At 31.6% G+C, this 19,585-nt stretch overlaps 1 protein-coding gene across 4 annotated transcripts; it reads left to right on the top strand.

Moving 5' to 3' along the window:
• The first annotated feature begins 2,867 nt into the window (after positions 1-2,867).
• On the top strand, positions 2,868-13,260 carry LOC7487409 (nicastrin). Of its 4 annotated transcripts, none has more exons than XM_024599638.2 (16): positions 2,869-3,098; positions 3,187-3,294; positions 3,396-3,510; positions 4,419-4,501; positions 4,612-4,688; positions 4,880-4,957; positions 5,474-5,545; positions 5,648-5,721; positions 8,327-8,459; positions 8,568-8,639; positions 9,172-9,291; positions 9,554-9,625; positions 10,507-10,641; positions 11,216-11,300; positions 11,658-12,099; positions 12,688-13,260. In XM_024599638.2, exons 1-16 carry the CDS (start codon positions 3,023-3,025, stop codon positions 12,950-12,952), a joined length of 2,007 nt encoding a protein of 668 aa, XP_024455406.2. In that variant the 5' UTR covers positions 2,869-3,022; the 3' UTR covers positions 12,953-13,260. The 4 variants fall into 4 exon arrangements, with proteins under 4 accessions (XP_024455409.2, XP_024455406.2, XP_002305230.4 ...); XM_002305194.4 differs by having other exon boundaries at positions 3,181-3,294; XM_024599641.2 differs by lacking the exon at positions 10,507-10,641 and having other exon boundaries at positions 2,868-3,098; positions 3,181-3,294.
• The last annotated feature ends 6,325 nt before the right edge of the window (positions 13,261-19,585 follow it).

The following is a 19,585-nucleotide window of genomic DNA, read 5'->3' as shown; positions in this document are numbered from 1 at the left end:
GCATGAGCTTATACTTATCATACCTACTTAAAATGAGAAATCGTCGAGGTAATGCTGTTTTTTTAGACATGTAATATGCCATAAATTCAAGAGCATGAGTTTCCCTATATATCGGTGAGTTATCATATAGAAGCTCCTTGATTACCCCATATGGCTTCAATGTGTTCACTGTACTTGGATAGAAAAAACACCCAACTAATGCCCTGAATCTGATGTCTCCAATAACAACTCTATACTCCACGCTTCTAAACTTGTCATTGGTGATCAATTATGAAAAAATGATGAAATCAACATTTTTAAGATATCTCAGATAATTTTTTTAACTTAAAAGAAAACAATTTAATAGTGAAGATCAACTAGTAGATTAAATTTATCATTTCAGTGATGAAAAATTGTAACTCTACTTTTTATTTTTAAGAATGCAAGCTTAATGATGTTTTCTGAACTTTTTCTGCAAAAAAAAAAATGACAAACTAAAATGTTTATATGATGTTTTTGTGTGCAAAAGTCTGTTGATTTTCAGTTCTTTTGAGCTATAAAAGGTTATAATGTTTGTGATTAAAATGTTGAATCAACATTACCATGTTATGATTCACTTGCAAAGACAAATATGTTCCTTCAAGACCTAAGAGAAATTCACTAAGCATAAAAGATGTTTCAGGACAAGAAAATAAATATATCACTACTACTCCATTGTACAAGCATTTAATTTATGTTTCGAATTTAGCATTTATTGAACACCATATATGTTATAGGACCTATAAATATAGAAACTATGATGAAAAAAGTACATAGGGGACAAGTACTAAGATCAACATCAAAGAAATAAAAATTTACCTGCATAAAGTCCCTTATATTTACCATGAGAGCATCCTATATAGAGGGACATCAATCCATTGGTTTTGGTGATGAACTTGTAAGCCACTTATATTGTCTTGCAGAAGTATAGTCATAAAAGATTGATCTATATGGTCTGTAGTATCGATTGTCAAATCTGGTTCAAGACAAGCAAGGTAATAACTACAAAATAAAGTTTAAGTTTTCATGCATTCTATGCTTGAAATATAGTCGTAGCAAAGCCTAAGTGTTTTTGATAAGAGTTCAGATAGTGTCTCTTTTCATCTGTTCAACAAAATCAAGTAACAGTCTCCTAGGGAATTGAGTAAATAGATAGATAAATGTGAATCTTAATATTGACATTTACAAAACCTGAAAGTCATAAGAATGAGTTCAAGATCTAGCTTACCATCCTGAAAAGACAATGATATTGAATCCTTCTACTGTGCTTAGGCTTTAGTCAGTTGGATGCTTACACTATGGAACTTTTACTAATTGATTAGGGTCATGCAAGTAATAGCCAATCTTGTTCTTATATGGTTGCTTGTGGAACTGCCTAGACCCGTTAACATCTCATCCATGACACTATTACGAATGCAATGATTTACAATTTAGAAGAACCCACATTCTTCTGATGCTTTATGGATCTCATCTATTACTTTAGTTCTCCGACCTTCAAAATCTATCATTAGAACCTGAAGGCTGATATTGTTAGTCTTAGTTAATGACTTCTCCACATTCTCTCGTGAGTCGACAAAAAACCCTGGTATCCTAATCACACCAGAGTCAACTAGTCCCTTAACACCAGCTTTTGTTTCCTCTCATTTCCTTAGCTCTGTCATAGTTAGACGTATTGTCTTTAAGAATGTAATTTATAGCATTGGAATTCAGAACTTCCATGTTTGCAACAATGGTTGGTGATTAGAGACATAACTTGCTTTCAATGGAGTAGAGCAATGTTATCCAACCATAATAATGAGAAAAAAAGATGCTCATATGAATGGTTCACTGACAAATAAGATGGCTTTGGGCTCCAAGTCAAAATGAATTTAGAATGGAAATATGACATGAAAACAACCCCTAATGACTTTTCTTTTTATACTGTCGAGTTACCTAAATTATATGATGAGGTGATCTAAACGAGTAATTTTATATTGTTAGTGACATCTTATTAGTTATTCTCGAGATTCACTTTAAATAAATATAAAAATACATATAGAAAAGAAAAATGTTAGAAGAAGATATTTTCATCACTTTTCATAAGTCATTTATGTCTGTATCCTTCTTTAAAGTTAATCCCATTATATAACTAATGAAGAATACCACTAATTACTCGTATATATCATAAAATTTTTGGATCTAAACTCATTGAGGATATAAGAAAAAAACTCAAGTAAGTTTGATGACTAATCTTATTAATACAATCAAATTAGTCTTGTAAATTCAATTTCAATCAATTGAATATAATTCGATAAAAATGCCAATTGAGTAATTTCTTTCACTATTTGAATTATTATGATCAACTCTTTTTTTTTCATTCCTTTCAATACCATCACTCAATTCCACCTTTCCTACTCTTTTTACTAAGTAGTGTTTTTTTTTTTGACAAATTATACTCCATTAGCTAAAATCAAAATACTAGAGATTAATTAATATCAATGATAATAAAAAAGCTTTTTTTAATGAATTGATGAAAAGAAATTGTTATGTGAGAAACTATTATATACTTTCAAAGCAATACTTTTACATTACATTAGTATAAAACATCATATACAAATAATTATCATAAAAAATTCTACTTTCATCAAAGTTATTAAGTTCGATTTAGTTCAGAATTCAAGTCATGAATTGGATTATTTAATAAAGATAATTTTTATCAATCTAAAATATTATCATTTTAATATATTTTTAATTAAAATGATTTATTTTTAATTTTTGTTTTAAAAATACAAAAAGGGGTTATAGGCCCGGCCCTTCTATTGGACCCAAAAGAAAGAGTCCTTGTTTCCTTCCCGTGTCAGGTCGATGCCGTTTAATTTCCGTCGTAAGTACAACTAGTCAGCTTTTGAACTCAGAGAGAGAGAGAGAGAGAGAGAGGGTCTTCTTCTCTGCTTGAATTCACAGTTATGGCTATGACCTAGGGTTTCCAATTTTATCCACAAAAATCCATAAATTAAACCTCGACATGGCCACAGACCTTCCTTGTCTTCTTCCATTTCTTCTTTTTCTCTTCATTTCTCACTTTCCCCTCTCTTTCTCTGGTCAGTTCTTCAACAATTCTCTCAATTTCTTCATTACTACTACTATCTTGTGTTTTCAATTACTAATTTTTAATTTTTTTAGGTTCAGTAAATTCAATGGAGTCAGTTCCTGATCTAACAAAGTCAATGTATGTGGATTTTGATGGATACCCTTGTGTTAGATTACTCAATCTTACCGGAGAAATTGGCTGTTCAAGTAAGTATTAGTAATTTATAACCTAAAGACTCAATCTGTTTTCCATTTTAATGGGATTTTAATTTCGTTTGTTAGTGATTGCTTTGATTAATTATGTGTAGATCCCGGACGAGATAAGGTGGTTGCTCCGGTTGTAAGATACAAGAATGTTAATGAAGTTAGTAAGCCTTCTGCAGTTTTGGTGTCCTTAGATGAGTTTCTTGAACTTATTGGCAGGTATGTATCTGTGTATCTGTTGATGTATCTGTTTCCATTCTATAACAAGAATTTTACATGGGTTTTACTTAATGTTTTTGGGTTGCAAGGAGGCTAAGAATGAATTATGTGATCGTTTTATTTTTAGTTTTATTTAGTAAAGATGGCAAATTTATGTTTAAGTATGCTGTTCTTAATGAATTTTCAGATTAGGTAAATCTGAAATACTTTTTGAGGTTTTGAGGGGTGTGGAGTAAGCTTGCTTAGCTTTGGAATTTGTTAATACTTATTAAAGCAGTCTTAATTGAAGGGTTTTTCCCCCGCTCTTGATATGTAAAAACTGTGACAATAAGTGGATAGATCTTATGCTGTTTGTTCTGAAAAAAAAAAAAGCAATGTAGAAAGGAGCACAATGGTTATTTTGATGCTTACAGAATGGTTGGTGGCATTCCAACTACTAAAGTTTCTCCAGGTTTAGAGGTTGGTCTGGGAAAAGGTTGGCTTGTTGTATCAATTAATGCTGGTGTTGAAATATGCTGTCATTTAACTAGAGACCTAGGAAAGCAGAGAATCTTTGTTGTTTCTAGGCAAAGCAAGGGCAGCGATGTGGAAATATGTATTTGAAGCAATAAAATTTGCTCATTTACTAGAGTTTCTTCAAATTGGGTCTAGCCCTTCATTTGAAGTGTAAAACCAGCATTTTGAAATTTTACACTTTTGTTTTTGGAGGGGATGGGGAGGCGGGAGGATGGTTTTAGTTATACAGCATGTTAGTGTTGTTTATGAAATTAAGTCAAGTTGTAAATTTCTTCAAACAATATTTTGCTGGAATATTATTTTATTCATGTTGCTTTGGAATCTGGGTTTATTATTCAGTGAAGGCATAATATCTTTGATAATATAATGTCAGATATCTGTTTCTGCTTCAGAATATCAAATGATTCAAGTTTTGCCAAGAACATTGGTGGTGTTTTAGTTGAACAAGGGATGGACTCACAAATCAAATTAAAAGGTAAATGTAGGCTTCTACTAGTTATCATCCTTTTTCATCCAGATATTGTGGGAATACTTTACAGTTATGTGATGCTAAATGCTAACAGTGAATGTTTCTCTTTGTCTCAGGATTTTCTCCAGACCAAAAGTTCCCAGGAGCTGAATATGCACCTTACAAAAGCATCAACTATGAATGGAACCCAATTGTATGATATGTTACAACTTACAACCAAAGCTTCTTAAAGTTATAGCTTATAAGTAGTTGGTCTGTGGAAACTATATGATAATTATATCTAATGGTCATCAAACAGTATTTCCCACTCATGAGTACTTTTAGACCCGTTCTATTTTGCACAGCTGCTTCACTAGCTAAAGCATCATCATTTTGCATGTGCAGGGATCTGGTATGATGTGGAAAGCTTACAGTTTTCCTGTATTCTTACTCACTGAGGGTGGTGCACAGTTGGTGCAGGAGGTAAAACATGTAGTTACTGGCAAGACATCCCTGTAATGATTTGTTGGTCCATGTTAGTAGGTTGCTATAGAGCATCGACAAATTTGATATTTTACTAGGTGGCATTCATTAGTCTGTAAAATTTTATTAACTTTAGCAATTTTGATGTGTAGATCCTCAGTGAATTATTTGTGGGTATGAATTTGAGAATCTTTCAATAAGGAGAATGTACCAAGCATGTGCTTTAACATCTAAAACAGAGGTTGACTAAGCAGTCAGCGAACTGTTCAACTTTTATCAACTGAGAAAAATAAATCAATTTGAAGCAGTGATTGTGGCATGCACCTCATCAGTTGCAGTGCTATGGACTTTATGAATTGTGAAAACAATTTTTTGCATATGTAATGAATTACAAACGGTTCCCATGTAACATTACATGTTTTGTATTTTTTTCATGGATTATATTTTGATTGTTTTTTCATGGGGTATTTTAGCTTTGGTCTAACTTGCAATTTATTATGTCACATATCCATGAAGGTTGCCATGAACAATGAGAAGAAAAGGAATGATTATACCGCAGATGTGGTTGAGTTTGATTCAGTGATGCAGGTACTTGATTCTGCACCTTCAGTACGACAAATTCCCTTTCCTTATCAATTAACTGTATAAGGTGAATTCTTCTGATTTTGTAATTCACTTGTCTTTAAATAGACAACAAAATCTGGTACCCATGATTCAGAATCCTGTTTACAAGAACAGACTTGCTTTCCATTAGGTGGATACAGGTAGGTAATCTTCCATTTGGGCTCTCTTATCTTGGTGGTGTTTTTGACTTGTAAAACCATATGGTGGTAATCTCTGGCATCAATTTAAGCTTGCAAGTTCATAAAACTTTTCTTCATGTAGCACATGCCTATTTGCCTTTATGAACTTGAGATAGAGAAAATGTAAGTACTCTTAGTGATAGGAAGAACACATGGTATTGATAGATTCAAGGCACATAGTAACTTAACTAGTAATTAGTAACCTCAGGCTCATCTTGTTTGGAACTCTAATAGAGAACCAAACAAGACTTCTAGGATCATTTTATCACCATATGATTTTTTGGTTTTATTTAGTTATTCGTGGTTTTTATTTGTTATTAGTGATTCAAATTATTTCCTATTAGAGCAGTCTTAATAAGAAGGTTATCTTATATCTTATTTAGTAACAATTTGGTTTTCTATTCAGTAGTTTCTTATCCTTTTAGGTTATGTTTTTCAACTTTAGAGATAAAACTGTCATTTTGATAATAGTCAATTGACTAGATGATTGACCCGCACTACGCTGCAGGTTAAGTCAAATTTTTCTTGAACATAAAAAAAATATTCAAATGTTGCTAATGTTTTTTTTCCTAGCGAAAATAAAAATAAAAATCATGTGAGGTTTTACCTGAGATAACCCGATTGACTTTATTGGTCCAAAAACAACTTATACAACCCGTGAAAACAATATTTGACTAAACAAAATTTCAAGATGATATCTTTTTCTAATATTAAAATAACAACATATTAGCTTGACCTTTAAAAACCTGGGTTAACGTGTCAAATTCATGACCCTGGTTATGAGACTATGATAACCCTATAGAAAGCAAATCAAAATAAATTATGAAGTTTAATTCCTAATCAACCCAATATTGAAGGATGAAATTGAAAAAAAAATCAATTAAAAAAGGACAAAAAAACCCGAGTTAATATGTCAAACTTGCAACTCAGGTCATAAGACCGAGATAACTCTATGAAAAGCAAATTAAAACAAATTACGAATTTTAATCCCCAACCAGCCCAATATTGAAGGATGAGAATAAAAAAGATATCAATTAAAAAAAAAAACATAAAAAACAACCTAAGCTAATTCACCAAACTCATGATCCGGGTCATTAGACCGAAATAGTCTTTTAGAAAAAAATAAAAAAATGACCTGATTTAACTCCGGTTAACATGTCAAATCTGCGACTTTGGTTTTGATACTGAGATAACCCTATAGAGAGAAAGTCAAAACAAATTATAAAGCTTGATTATCAATTGCTCATGTCGGACCTAATGTTGAATGATGAAATTTGTTAAAATCTTAATTAAAAAATAACATAAAAAATAAGCCAAGTCAACCCAAGTTAACCGTTAAGCACTATTACGGGGTCATAAGATCAGGATAACCTAATGAAAAACAAACCGAAACAAATCATCAAGCCTAATTCCCAATCAAACACAACATTAATTGATGAAATTAGAAAAAAAATAGTCAATAAAAAAGAGAGAAAGAATGAGTTGTTGGGTTAACCTGTCAAACCTATGACCGGGGTCATAAGATAGAGACAACCTAATAAAAAGCAAGTTCAATGTTGAAGGACTCGTGAACCAGGTCATGAGACCGATATAACCTCTTAAAAAGAAAAAGAAAAAAAAACGACCTGATTTAACAAGGGTTAAAATGCTAAAACTCATGACCTTGATCTTGAGATCAATATATTCTCATAAAAAAACAAATCAAAACAGATTATGAAGCTTAATTTCTAACCGACCCAATATTGAATGATAAAATTGAAAAACAAAATCAATTAAATAAAAAACACAAAAAACAACCTGAGTTAATTCGGATTAACCCATTAAGCACTATTCTCAGGTCATAAGACTAGGATAACCAAATGAAAAGAAAACAAAACAAATCATGAAGTTTAATTATCAATCAAATCAATATTAAAGGATGAAATTGAAAAAAAAAATTAAGAAAAAGAAAAAAAATCTAAGTCAACTGGGTTAACCTGCCAAACTTAGGATCCATGTTATGAGAATGTGATAACTAAATAGCAAAAAAATCTAATATTAAAGAATGAAATTAAACAAAAAAAAAACTTTGATTGAAAAAAAAATCAAAGAAGAAAAAAAAAGGGAGAGCAAAGCACTATATAATAGTGCTTTGTGAGGAGGGGTACAGTAAAACCCCCTCCTCTTTTATTTTATAGTTAATAATTGATGTTGATTTTATCACTGTTCTTTGCCCCACAATTTATCCTTTTTCTACAACAAATTTCAAGGTAAAATTCCATTAAAATTGGTCACCTAATTATGGTTGACATGCTTTACCAGGAGCTGGGAATACTCACTTCTACATGTTCATTTATGTATCGGATAGAGTGGGACTCAGTCCTACACTTATGGCTACTGATAGGATGAATAAGTGAACATAATTGCTAAATTAACAATATATTATCTTGCTTGCGGCTAACGTTACTTTTTATTAAGCTTTATTTGCATGAATTATTAGTGTTATAATGGCAATCCCTTTATGCTTGGAAAACAATTTTACTGATAATTGTTCCGCAATCTTAATTGTGCCTCTTATGAAGGGCAGTGTTTGGTCGTCGCTTCCTCCAATTAATAATTCATCCACAAATCACTCCAAGCCAATTATATTAACTGTCGCATCTATGGATTCTGCTTCATTTTTCCGTGATAAAAATTTAGGTGCCGAATCCCCTATTTCTGTAAGTTCAAGTTCTTTAGTTCTCACCCTTTCATTGTGGAATATTTATTTCTTGATGATCCCTTTTCTATCCCAAATTAGTGGATAATTATTTTGGGAACACGTTCAGGGACTGATAGCATTGCTGGCAGCTGTTGATTCACTTTCTCATGTAAATGGTCTGGATGACCTTGGTAAACAGGTGTGTTTGAAACTGGTACTTTCTGTGGAATGTAATTTCTGTTGATTTGTACAAGGGCTTTAATGAGGAGTTGATTGTGTTCATTTTACTACAGTTGTTTTTGTTCTCATGTTTTTCTGGCATCAAAATACGATTCACTGAAATATCATGGTTTTGTTTATACTGGATTTGTTGATTCAGTGTGGTATAAACTTACTGAAATCTTAAACCTCGGTCATTTAATAAGGTTTCTGTGCACGTATCAGAGAATCAATGCCTGCTACATCACAATTTGTAATGAAGATACTAACATGTATCAGTGGGCGTTGAAAATGAAAAATATAAAGAAGCGATTGCTTTTGCATTCTACTGGTGAATTATATTATAGGTGGAACTAATGAATTGTAATATTATTGGAAGCCTATTTTATATTCTGGTGGTCTTCTTATTGCATTTATCTATTTTGTTTGATTATCTCTTATTTGTTTTTGGTGGCTACTTCTACTGCTGCTTTGCCTCCAAGAATGCTGATAGTATCATAATTATGGTGCAGCTTGTCTTTTCAGTTTTCACAGGGGAGGCATGGGGTTACCTTGGTAGCAGGAGATTTTTGTTTGAACTAGATTTACAATCAGAGGCTGTTAATGGGCTCAACAGTAGTCTGATTGAAACGGTATTCTTGTGATCTTCATTAATATAATCTGAAGCACACTTGCTATCTATCAGGTTGTTGGTCTCTTCTGTTAGATTGTTCCAGAAACACTTGTCCACTGCAATGATAGAATTAAAACAATTGTAGTTAGAAGATCATTTGGGTAGTGTTGTGGTATTTTGGTTGCAGATTTTTCAGTTTCATGTGAAGTTATTTTATCATGTTTCATCAGCACTTCACAAATCAACGCCTTATTAAACCATTAACTGTTGATGTCCAATAGGTCATAGAAATTGGATCTGTTGGAAAGGGCTTCAGTCAAGGGAATAGCACATTTTTTGCTCACACAGCTGCGGTGCGAACTCTATATCCTGTATTTCTGCAGCTCTTTATATTTTGTTTGAATTCCAAACAAATTTCTCTCTCTCTCTCTCTGTTAGTCGTGTAATGAAGATACTAATGCATATCATATTGAAAATTAAAATTTTAAAAAGCAATTGCTTTTTTGTTCTATAGGTGAACTATAATATAGGTGGAACTTGTGAATTATAATATTGGTGGAACCCCAGCTTATATACCGGCAGGTCTTATTACATTTGTCTGTTTTGTTTGATTATCTTTCTTTTTTTTTTTGTTTAAAGTGGCTTGTTCCACTGCAGCTTTGTCTTCAAGAATGCTGATGGAATCATAATTTGTTGCCGCTTGTCTTTTCTGCTTGGATTCCACTCATTCTATGCATTTGCCCTTCAGAGCTCTGAGCCAAACTTGAAATCACTTCAATTTTATCTTAGTCATAGAGCTTCAACAGTAAAATTACATCATTATCAAGTACATCATTAGAAGAAATAAGTAATGTGCTGGTTTGTTTTCTTAAAGGGAAAAGACTTATGGCTCAAAAAGGAGGGCACAATCATAACACAAATATATTTGGGCCATTGATTTTATGGGGCCCACAAACCATTGGCAGTGATTTGCAGGTGCTGATATTTGTGTCCACCTTTTAATGCCGCATGGCACTATTCTTTCTTAAATTGATACATTCATTTAATATTTTTATTCAACAATAGTATGTTTTTCTTGTTTTATCTTGTCTAGGATTTCATAGATGCTTGATTGTGATTTTCAGAACATGAATTCCTTTGAAGCTTGTGTGTGTGTGTGTGTGTTCTCGTGTGATTTCTCAAATTGATTATAGCCAGCGAGTGTAGATTGCTCATCTAGTATTTATCATTGCAGGTTTCACTGGCCACCAATGAAACATTGAATGCCTTAAAACATGCTCGAGATTCACTTGAAAACATTACAGTTTCATCAGCAAGCACTTTAAATCCAGGGATACCCCCATCATCCTTGATGGCATTTCTTAAAAAGGTTTTAAGAAGTGAAATCATTAATTTTCTATTATCATCATCTGTTTATTTATTTTTCTTGTTTGCATGGATTATGCACAGAATTATATGGAGACTTTTGTTGTTTACAGTTTGCTAGAGTATTTAATTGCTTTCATGGTTTACCTTGTGCTTATTTAATTGATGTTTCTTGTTGGGCATGTTCCATATTTGGGATTGTATGTATTCTTTGAGATCTTCCAGTCCATGTAATTTGTTGGCTTTGGAATAGGAATAGATATACAAGCCTGTAGTTCGTGTCTTTTCTTGCCTTTGCACTCATTCATGTTTATCATAATGAATGCACTGCAATATCGAGTTTTAAAAACAACTCGAACACAGAAAGAAAATGTTTTCGATGAAAGATCTTACAACTGATTTAATGGTGCCTCTAACAGTTGCTTACATTGATTATATCCTCTCACTCTTTTGCCTTGGTGAATACAACATGCATTTTCACTAGAAGAACAAAATAACATGTGCTTGATAGCTTAAGAAGAAATAATTTATGTCATTGAAGCATGGAGTGTTATTATGGTTTGATTTTCTCTCTGCAGAACCCTTCAACTTCTGGGATGGTATTGGAAGATTTTGATACTTCTTTCTCTGATAAGTTTTACCACAGTCACTTGGATGATATGTGTGAGTTGATTTACTTTCTTGTTGCCCCCCCCCCCCCCAAAAAAACCTAAGATTTAGGCCCCGTTTGTTTTTTGTTTTTATGGATGGAAAGTTCTTTTGTAAAAATTTGATTTTTTTTTGCTTCAAATTATTTTTTTGGGTGTTTTTAAATTGTTTTGATGTGCCGATGTCAGGAATAAATTATAAAAAATGAAAAAAACATTATTTCGATGCATTTCCAAGTGAAAAACACTTTGAAAAGCAACCGCTACCACGATGTCAAACGGGCTCTTATCCCAAATTATATATAATCACATATCTGATTGATATCTTAAAAAAAAAATTTGGGTGGTTTACTGTTTTATATCTTGAATGCAGCAAATATAAATTCTTCAGCCATAGTGGCAGCTGCTTCTCTTGTTGCCCGCACACTTTATATCCTTGCAAGTGATGACAAAAATTTAAGCAGCACAGCTCTTGATGCCATCAATGTCAATGCCTCTCTAGTTGAAGAACTGATGAGTTGCCTATTGGACTGTGAACCAGGATTGTCTTGTGAGTTGGTGAAAAGTTATATAGTACCAACCAATCAATGCCCAAACCACTATGTTGGAGTTATCCTTGGGGAACCTTCGTCAAATCCCTATCTTGGATATGTTGATGATGTTTCCAGGTTTATGTGGAATTTTCTAGCTGATAGAACTTCTAGTTCGATGGAGGATGCGAGCTCTGATTGTTCAAAAGAGTGCAGCAACAAAGGTGGTGTGTGCATTAAGGCAGAGGTAGATGGGAAGGGAGTCTGTGCTATTTCTACAACCAGGTACTTACTGGCTAGAAGCTACTAGTTCAGAGTAGTAATCAAGGGGAGACATTAAATAAGCATGCTGATAAGACTAGGTTAAAGATGGCACTCAGCATTGGATGCTTAGCCTTTTCTCTGCACACATAGGGGGCATTACCTTGCTCCAACAGACTATACTTGGAAATTTCCTTCCATGCCTAGCTCTACCACCATATCCACATACAAAGTATGAACCTACCTTACTGCGAAAGGATCAGTAAGGACTAATAGATTTGCATGTTCTGTTACTGTGCGCAAGAGTGGAAGCTGAATATGTTGATCAAAATGTTATGGAAAATGAACTATAACCTGCATGGAATTTACTTTAGGTACCATGCGGACTTCTTGTTTCCCCTGCCATCACATGATATGCTGTATTACATCTGCATGCTTTACTGCCTCCATAGACAGGATAGCAGCATGCCTCTATGGAGCTGATATTTTTTATTTTCTTCTGCTCACATGATAGTATAAGAATGACTTGCAATGTGGTTCCATATTCAGTATTTAATAATTACAATTGCCTTTTCGATTGCTTGTTTCTGAGAGGGGTGTTGATCATTACAGGTATGTACCAGCGTATTCAACACGCTTGAACTATGAATCTGGAACTTGGCGTGTGTTGCCTTCAGATTCTTCTGATCCCATGGGAATGGTGGATCCTGTCTGGACGGAGAGCAACTGGGACACAATCATGCTTCGGGTCTACACTGTGCAGGATGCAGCTTTTGATCGTTTAGTTTTGCTGGCAGGTATTACCATCACAGTCATGGCTTACCTTGCAATTGTGCTTACAAGAGCCTATATAGCGAAGGCCTTGAAGCGGGATTGATCAATAATCCTAGTTTTGGTTAATTTTATGAATATACTGCATAGAAATGAAAGGATCAGATCTAAAAACAAATGATTCTATCACAATCTATTACTGAAATCACTAGTTTTTTTTTCCTGAACATCGGCCTGGATGCTACATTATTTGAGTTGCATCCTCTATCATACATGGAACTCTCGTCATTGAAGTCGAGCTTCTCAAATGGCTGAGTTCTCATGTCATTATTTCAAGACTACTTTCTTTAGTAGTGTATAGTTTTCCAGTTATGTTAAATTAATGAAGCAGGTTATGCATTTGAATTTTGATTATGACAGAGTTAAACTACAACTTCCTTCCTATTGGAACAAACTCCTTTTCTAGTTGGAAGTCTTGGGAGATGACACATCAACTGTCTGGGCCTTTTCTATTTCACTAATAAAACCATACTTGTCAAATCTACTTGTGGATTGACTTAAAAAAGAGAATTAGTGGTCAATTGTTTTTGTTAAAATAGAACCGTTGGAGTTAACTTGAGTTATGTTTGGTTTAACTAGAAACTTCAGTTTTCTAGATTAACTTACTAGATTTAGATATTTATTTAGATTGTAGTATATAATGTTTTTTAAAGTGTTTTTTTTACTTTAATATATTAAAAAATATATTTTTTTAATATTAGTATATTAAAATAATTAAAAAACACTAAAAAAATAGTAATTAGAAATATTTTAAAAAGAAATTCAAAATTTTGAAAATAACGTAATTCAATCACATTTTCAGATGGTGTCTTAGTGAGTGTGACACGCTACAATCACAAATATTTAGAACAAGTATTTAGAGCTTGTATAGTTGTGTTTTGAAAATGTATTTCTTTTTAAAATAATTTTTTTATTTTTTTGTTATAAAATATTTTTTTAATATTTTCAAAAAACACTTTGAAAATCAATTACAATTACTAATATTTTCTTAAACATCTCGGTCTCGAGGGTCTTGGGTGACCTATAATAATTATTTTCTAATTTCTCTTGTGATTTAGGTTATTTTTAAAAAATATATTTTAGTTGAAAATACTTTTTTATATTTTTTAAAAATTTTATTTTTTAATATAAATATATAAAAATCATTAAAAATAAGATGAGAAATAATTTAAAAATCACTTTACTCTAAGAAGAAGCTAAATGTAAAGATATTCGATGCAAGAAGCATGTATTTGGATTCTCTCTATTTATCTTCCACTCGATTAATTAACAACGATGTGATATGGACAACAAAGTTTACTCAGAATATAACGAAATGTAAGCAAATTCCATCAAAGTTTAAACCTAACTGTATACTTTCATGAAATAATAATAATAATAATAATAATAATAATAATAATAATAATAATAATAAATCAAACTATTGCTAAACAAAACAATAAATACAAAAGAAAGGCCCGTTATTCAAAATCTTGAAAAACCGTAAGAAATAGGACACACTATTCCATATAACATTATTAAACAAATTAGTATATTTTATCAAAATTGAAATAACTTTTAAATGATTAAAGAAATAATAATATATAGGAAAAATGTCTAAAATTTTCCTCTTTTCATCTTAACATATGCAAATGACGTGGTCAATTTCAAATCCAAAATTAAATTGATACATCGTACACATCCCAATCTCAATATAATACATTTACATAAGAAATTATCCTTCTCACGATCTCTTCTTAAATTCAAACCACAATAAAACTTGTTGTAAATTAATATCGGTTTAAAAGTTTCTTTTAATAAAACAATTCAGTTAATTTAAGATTTCATTTGATATTATAGTAGTTTTTTCTTACCAACCACAAATAAAAATTATTTGGTTAGCAAAATAATTTTTATTTTTCACTAGATCCCAAATATAATTACATTTCAAATTTTATTTTTATAAAAGCTAAAATAACATTTTTTATTTATGAAGATGGAGATATGTTTTTTTTTTTAATTTTACATGTAAAAATATATTTAACAAAAGTTTTGACCAAATATATTTTTTTATACCGTAATTAAAATTATATTTTTAAACCTATTTTTTAAAACCATTATTAACAAAAAGCTAAAGTTGATGGTAATATTATTGTGCTCCAAGACACAATTTACTATTCATTTCAATAGTGTAATTATTGTCATGCCCCTTAGTCATTCTCTCTTTTACCCTTGCTTTCGGGGGTAGGATGGTCTTTTCCACAGGACATGAATGTCTTTTTAAGAATTGAGTGGGGTTATTTTGGTAATTGCGTTTGTAAATGCACAATAAAATAAAAAATTTAACCCTAGAATAAAATAATTCGATGCTTTCTACACAAGAGTGATTTTGTATTTTCATATTTGGTCGAACAGTGGAATTACGACAATACTCATGCCATTCCAAAATTTTTGCCTTGCATTTAGGGGCTTTGTAGTAATTTCACTATGATATGTTTGTGATTGTTGATCAGTCTTGAGGGCATTTTCGATTTTGTGCAATTCAAAAAAACCGAAAAAGCTACTGGCTCGTGCAAGGCACTTGCTAGCGTATCAGCCACTCCGCCGAATTCGGGCGGAGTGTGCCGCTGACTCTAGTGGGTGTATTGGCGCTCCCGCCGTATCATTGGATTCGTCTCAACGTCTTCTTCCTTCCTAGATGGCACATGTATAGTGGTTCGGCATGGTTTGGTCGGAAATGATTTTTTCTTTCTTTTCCTTCTCCTTCTTCCTGGATTTGCATACAGGCCATGCAGAAAATCAAATCAACCCTTCAATTGTTTTTTTCTTTCGATTCAGTCCCTCTTCTCTTATTTGCAATTTTTTTTATTTACATTGGTTGTTTTTAATTGAATTTTATTTTTCATTTCATCCCTAATCATTTGATTTTTGAAATTTATTTTCAAATTTGGTGCTCAGTTTTTGAATTGCTATTTGTTTTTGTTTTGAATTGTTTTCTTGATTGATTTGTTTTTTTTTCAATTTCACCCCAATTATTTTTTTCATTTAATTTTTGTGTCAAATTTGATCATGTTTCTTTTAGTTGCTATTTTTAAATCATTTTCTTTATGGATTGGTTTTTTACAATTTCATCCATATGAATATTTAATTTCATTTAATTTTTATGTTAGATTTAGTTCTAAGTTTTTTAATTGCTATTTGTTTTTGTTTTGCATGATGTTTTTATTGATTTGTTTTCTCAATTTCATCTCTCGATGTCAAATTTTGTCCTTATCATTTTCTTAATTTTTTGGGGATAATTTTGATTTTTTTTTCAAATTTTATCTTTATTTGGTTTTTTCCTGTTAGATTTTAAACTCATTTTTTTTGTTGCTCCTTTTCTTTTGTAAGTTTTTCTATTAGTAGTTTTTTGAACGATTCCATCATTAATGTCACACCCGAACATCGCGGCGACCAATTAAAAATAATCTCTCGATTGGAAAAGGAACAGATATCTGGCATCTTGTTCAGGGAGTCGCCACCTAGTATTATGGTCACTGGGAACCCTAACTGGTCAACAGAGATTCTATGGTACGGGACTGGTTACGCAAAAGGGAAGATGCTATCACCCCTTAAGTGTCCTACTTAAAACAAGCTGCATTGCTGGTTTTTGTCTAAAATTGCTAAGAATTTGTTCTTCTTTTTTCTTTTTTTTATTCTTCCTTTCATGTTCCTGACTCTGGCGTCAGTGAACAATTCCTACAAATATTTCCAACTTTGGCGTTGATAAATATCGCACAAATCCAAAAAATACAATACTCCTGACTCTGGCGTCAGTGAATATTTTTGCAAAAAATGAATTTGAAGAAGAAATTTTCTATGTCATTTTTTCTTGTTTATCCTTTATTATTATTTGCCCTTTTAGATGGAAGTAAAAAAAAAAAAACATTGCATGATATATTTGCATTTAACAGTAATAGTCCACAGATTGAGCACATCTACAAAAAATACAAACACAAAGAAAAAAAAACAAAGTGTGAGGGGCTCACAAATAAATCAACGAAGGCCCCAAATATTTTTGGAATTTTCTGTTATCGAAAAGAGATTCGTTTGGTCAAATATCAAATTAGAATGGGCATAAAAAGTATGGCCAAGGCATAAGGGTGTGTTTTGCTAAGCACACCCTTAGCAAACACAATTTGAGTCGGTTAGGCCTAAAGCCCAGACCCGGCCAACTCTCTCTTTTTTTTTTGCTGGATCTAGCCCAGCCATGCGTGAAAGGTTCACGCATGCATGCAACAATAAACAATTAATTATTTTAGCAAGGAAGGAAGGAAACTTACCTAGGCGTGCGGCTGTCGGAGGCGAAGTCGAGGGAGACTGGGCTAAAAAGAAAGGGTTGGGGGGGGGCGGCGGCTAGTATAGGGTTTGCCGCCCCCTTCTTTTTTTTTATATGTTTCTCTTTTAAGGTTTCTGGTAATGGCCTTCTCTTGGGGTCTCTTCTTTTAGGGTTTCTCTCTAATCATCCTCACTCCATTCTGCATACACTGAGATCAGTATTTATAGTGCAAGAGTCTCATCGTTTGCGAGAAGTAAAGTCTCAATCAAACTCATTCTCTTTTTTGAAGTTCGAATTAGAATTGAATTCGAAAGCAAACAACTATCATTATCTTGAAGGTAAGGATTATCTTGAAGATAATGATAGAATAGCAAAAGCACATTGTAGTCCCTAGTTTCCGTGCAAGTTGACAAATCATATTTTTCATCGAAATAAATCTTTGATATTTTAATTTTACATTTTAAACCCCGTAAAAATTAAATTAAAAACCAATGGGTCAAAATTGGGTTACAACAATTAAAAAAAAATTAGATGACATTTAAGCTTTTTAATTGAATTTGGATCCATGATCTAACAAGTTGCAAGTTTTTTTGATTAAATAAGGTTTAAGAGGTTCGCCTGATATTGCTTTATTTTCCTTTTTTTAAAGCTGTTTTTTGTTTTGAAGTTTGACTCTTTTCGTTCTGATTTCTTTCAGCTAGGTTAACATCGGGTTGTTTGATAATCCAGATAGGTTCAGATGTGGTTCTTTGTATCATTTTCTCATTGTTTTTTTAGTCAAATTATTTATTGTTGTTATGTTATGTTTTTTTTCATATTATTTAAATTATCACTTTAAGCAATGACTTTGGACTTGAATTTTTTTTTTATTCCTGCCATTTTTTTTTACATAAAAAAATTATTGTTTCACCTGCGGCAAAATGCGGGCAACATATCTAATAACTAAAGTTAAAAGGTGGGGTTGTTTCTCCACACTCATTAGCATTGTGGATTACAATAGTAATCTACATTGTTTTTTTTTTTTTTTTTTTTTTTTTGCATTTTGACCCCTTTTTTTTCCCTTTGGTTATTGATTTTTCCCCTTCTAATTTAGTCCTTATATGATATGTTTATGGGGTTTAGAGTTGATAATTTATTTTAATTTACATTTTATATGGTTATTGCAGTATAAAAAAATATCATAGCATCAGATAGATATCAGAAAAATATCTCAGTATCACGGTATGGTATATTTTTTTTAAAAGTCTAGTTAAATAAAAAATGATTTAAAAAAAAACTAGGTTAATAAAGTTTGTGGAGTCAATGACCCGTTTTGCGGGTTTAGCGAGGTATCTTTTCTAATTGGACTTGATTATGTAATTGCTTATTTTTCTTTTTATTATATAGTTTTATAAAAAATATTTTTCAAAAAAAATATGTTATTAAATTTTAGAAAGTCCATGGGCTTGTTGACAGGTATGACAAGTTTAACTTTTTTTTTTATAAATTTATTTTTTTCTATTTCATCCTTGATATTGGACTGATTGAGAATTTAGTTTCATAATTTATTTTGTTTTGCTTTTTATGAGATTATCATAGTCTTAAAAAAGTCTTGGTATTGGTTTCATGCTTTATTTTGTAATCCTTTATTTTTGATATCATATATTTAAATAAACAATAGTTTAGAAAAAAAACAAGTAATTAATCCCAATGGAGTCCATTATCCGGTTTGTAGGTTTGACGTGTTGACCCGGGGTTACCCAATTCACGGGTTTAGTGGGTTTATCCATCAAACCTGATATGTTTTTTTAGTTTTTGGTCATTTAATTTTTCTAATTGGGCTTTTTTTGTTTCACTTTTATTCAATATTGGATTGGTTGAGAAATATAATTCATGATTTTTTTTCTATTTTTTATAGGGTTATCATGATCTCAAATAAATATTTTTTTAGGGTTGATGCTCAATTTCAAAAACATCTAATGTTATCATAAAATTAAACAAAAATAATTTAAAAAAACAACAAAGTTATTAAACTTATTAAAGTTCATAACCTAGATCACAAGGTGACTAAGGTTAATCTAATATGACATTATTTCAATATAAAAAAATTATTGTTTTAAAGTTTTTTAAAAAATTATATCATGTTTTTACTAGTTATTCAAGTTGTCTTTAAACCCATTAAATTAAATAATTCATTTTGAATCAGCTTCCACATGGTTTAATTTGAAACTTGAGCCAGGTAAGGAGCCGAGTTGACAAATTTAAAGATTAAACTGCTTGATTAAATTTAATAATATTATAAAAAATTATCTTTATATTGTTAATATTTTTCTGAGTAAAAAAAAAATCTAACCCGCTAACGAATAAGATGCGAATTCTAGTTAAAGAACTCTAAAACGCGTG

The sequence above is a fragment of the Populus trichocarpa genome, chromosome 4 (assembly GCF_000002775.5).
Source record: "Populus trichocarpa isolate Nisqually-1 chromosome 4, P.trichocarpa_v4.1, whole genome shotgun sequence".
Lineage (NCBI taxonomy): Eukaryota > Viridiplantae > Streptophyta > Magnoliopsida > Malpighiales > Salicaceae > Populus > Populus trichocarpa.
Note: the sequence above shows the minus strand (reverse complement) of the source record. Positions and strands in the feature narration are given on the sequence as shown.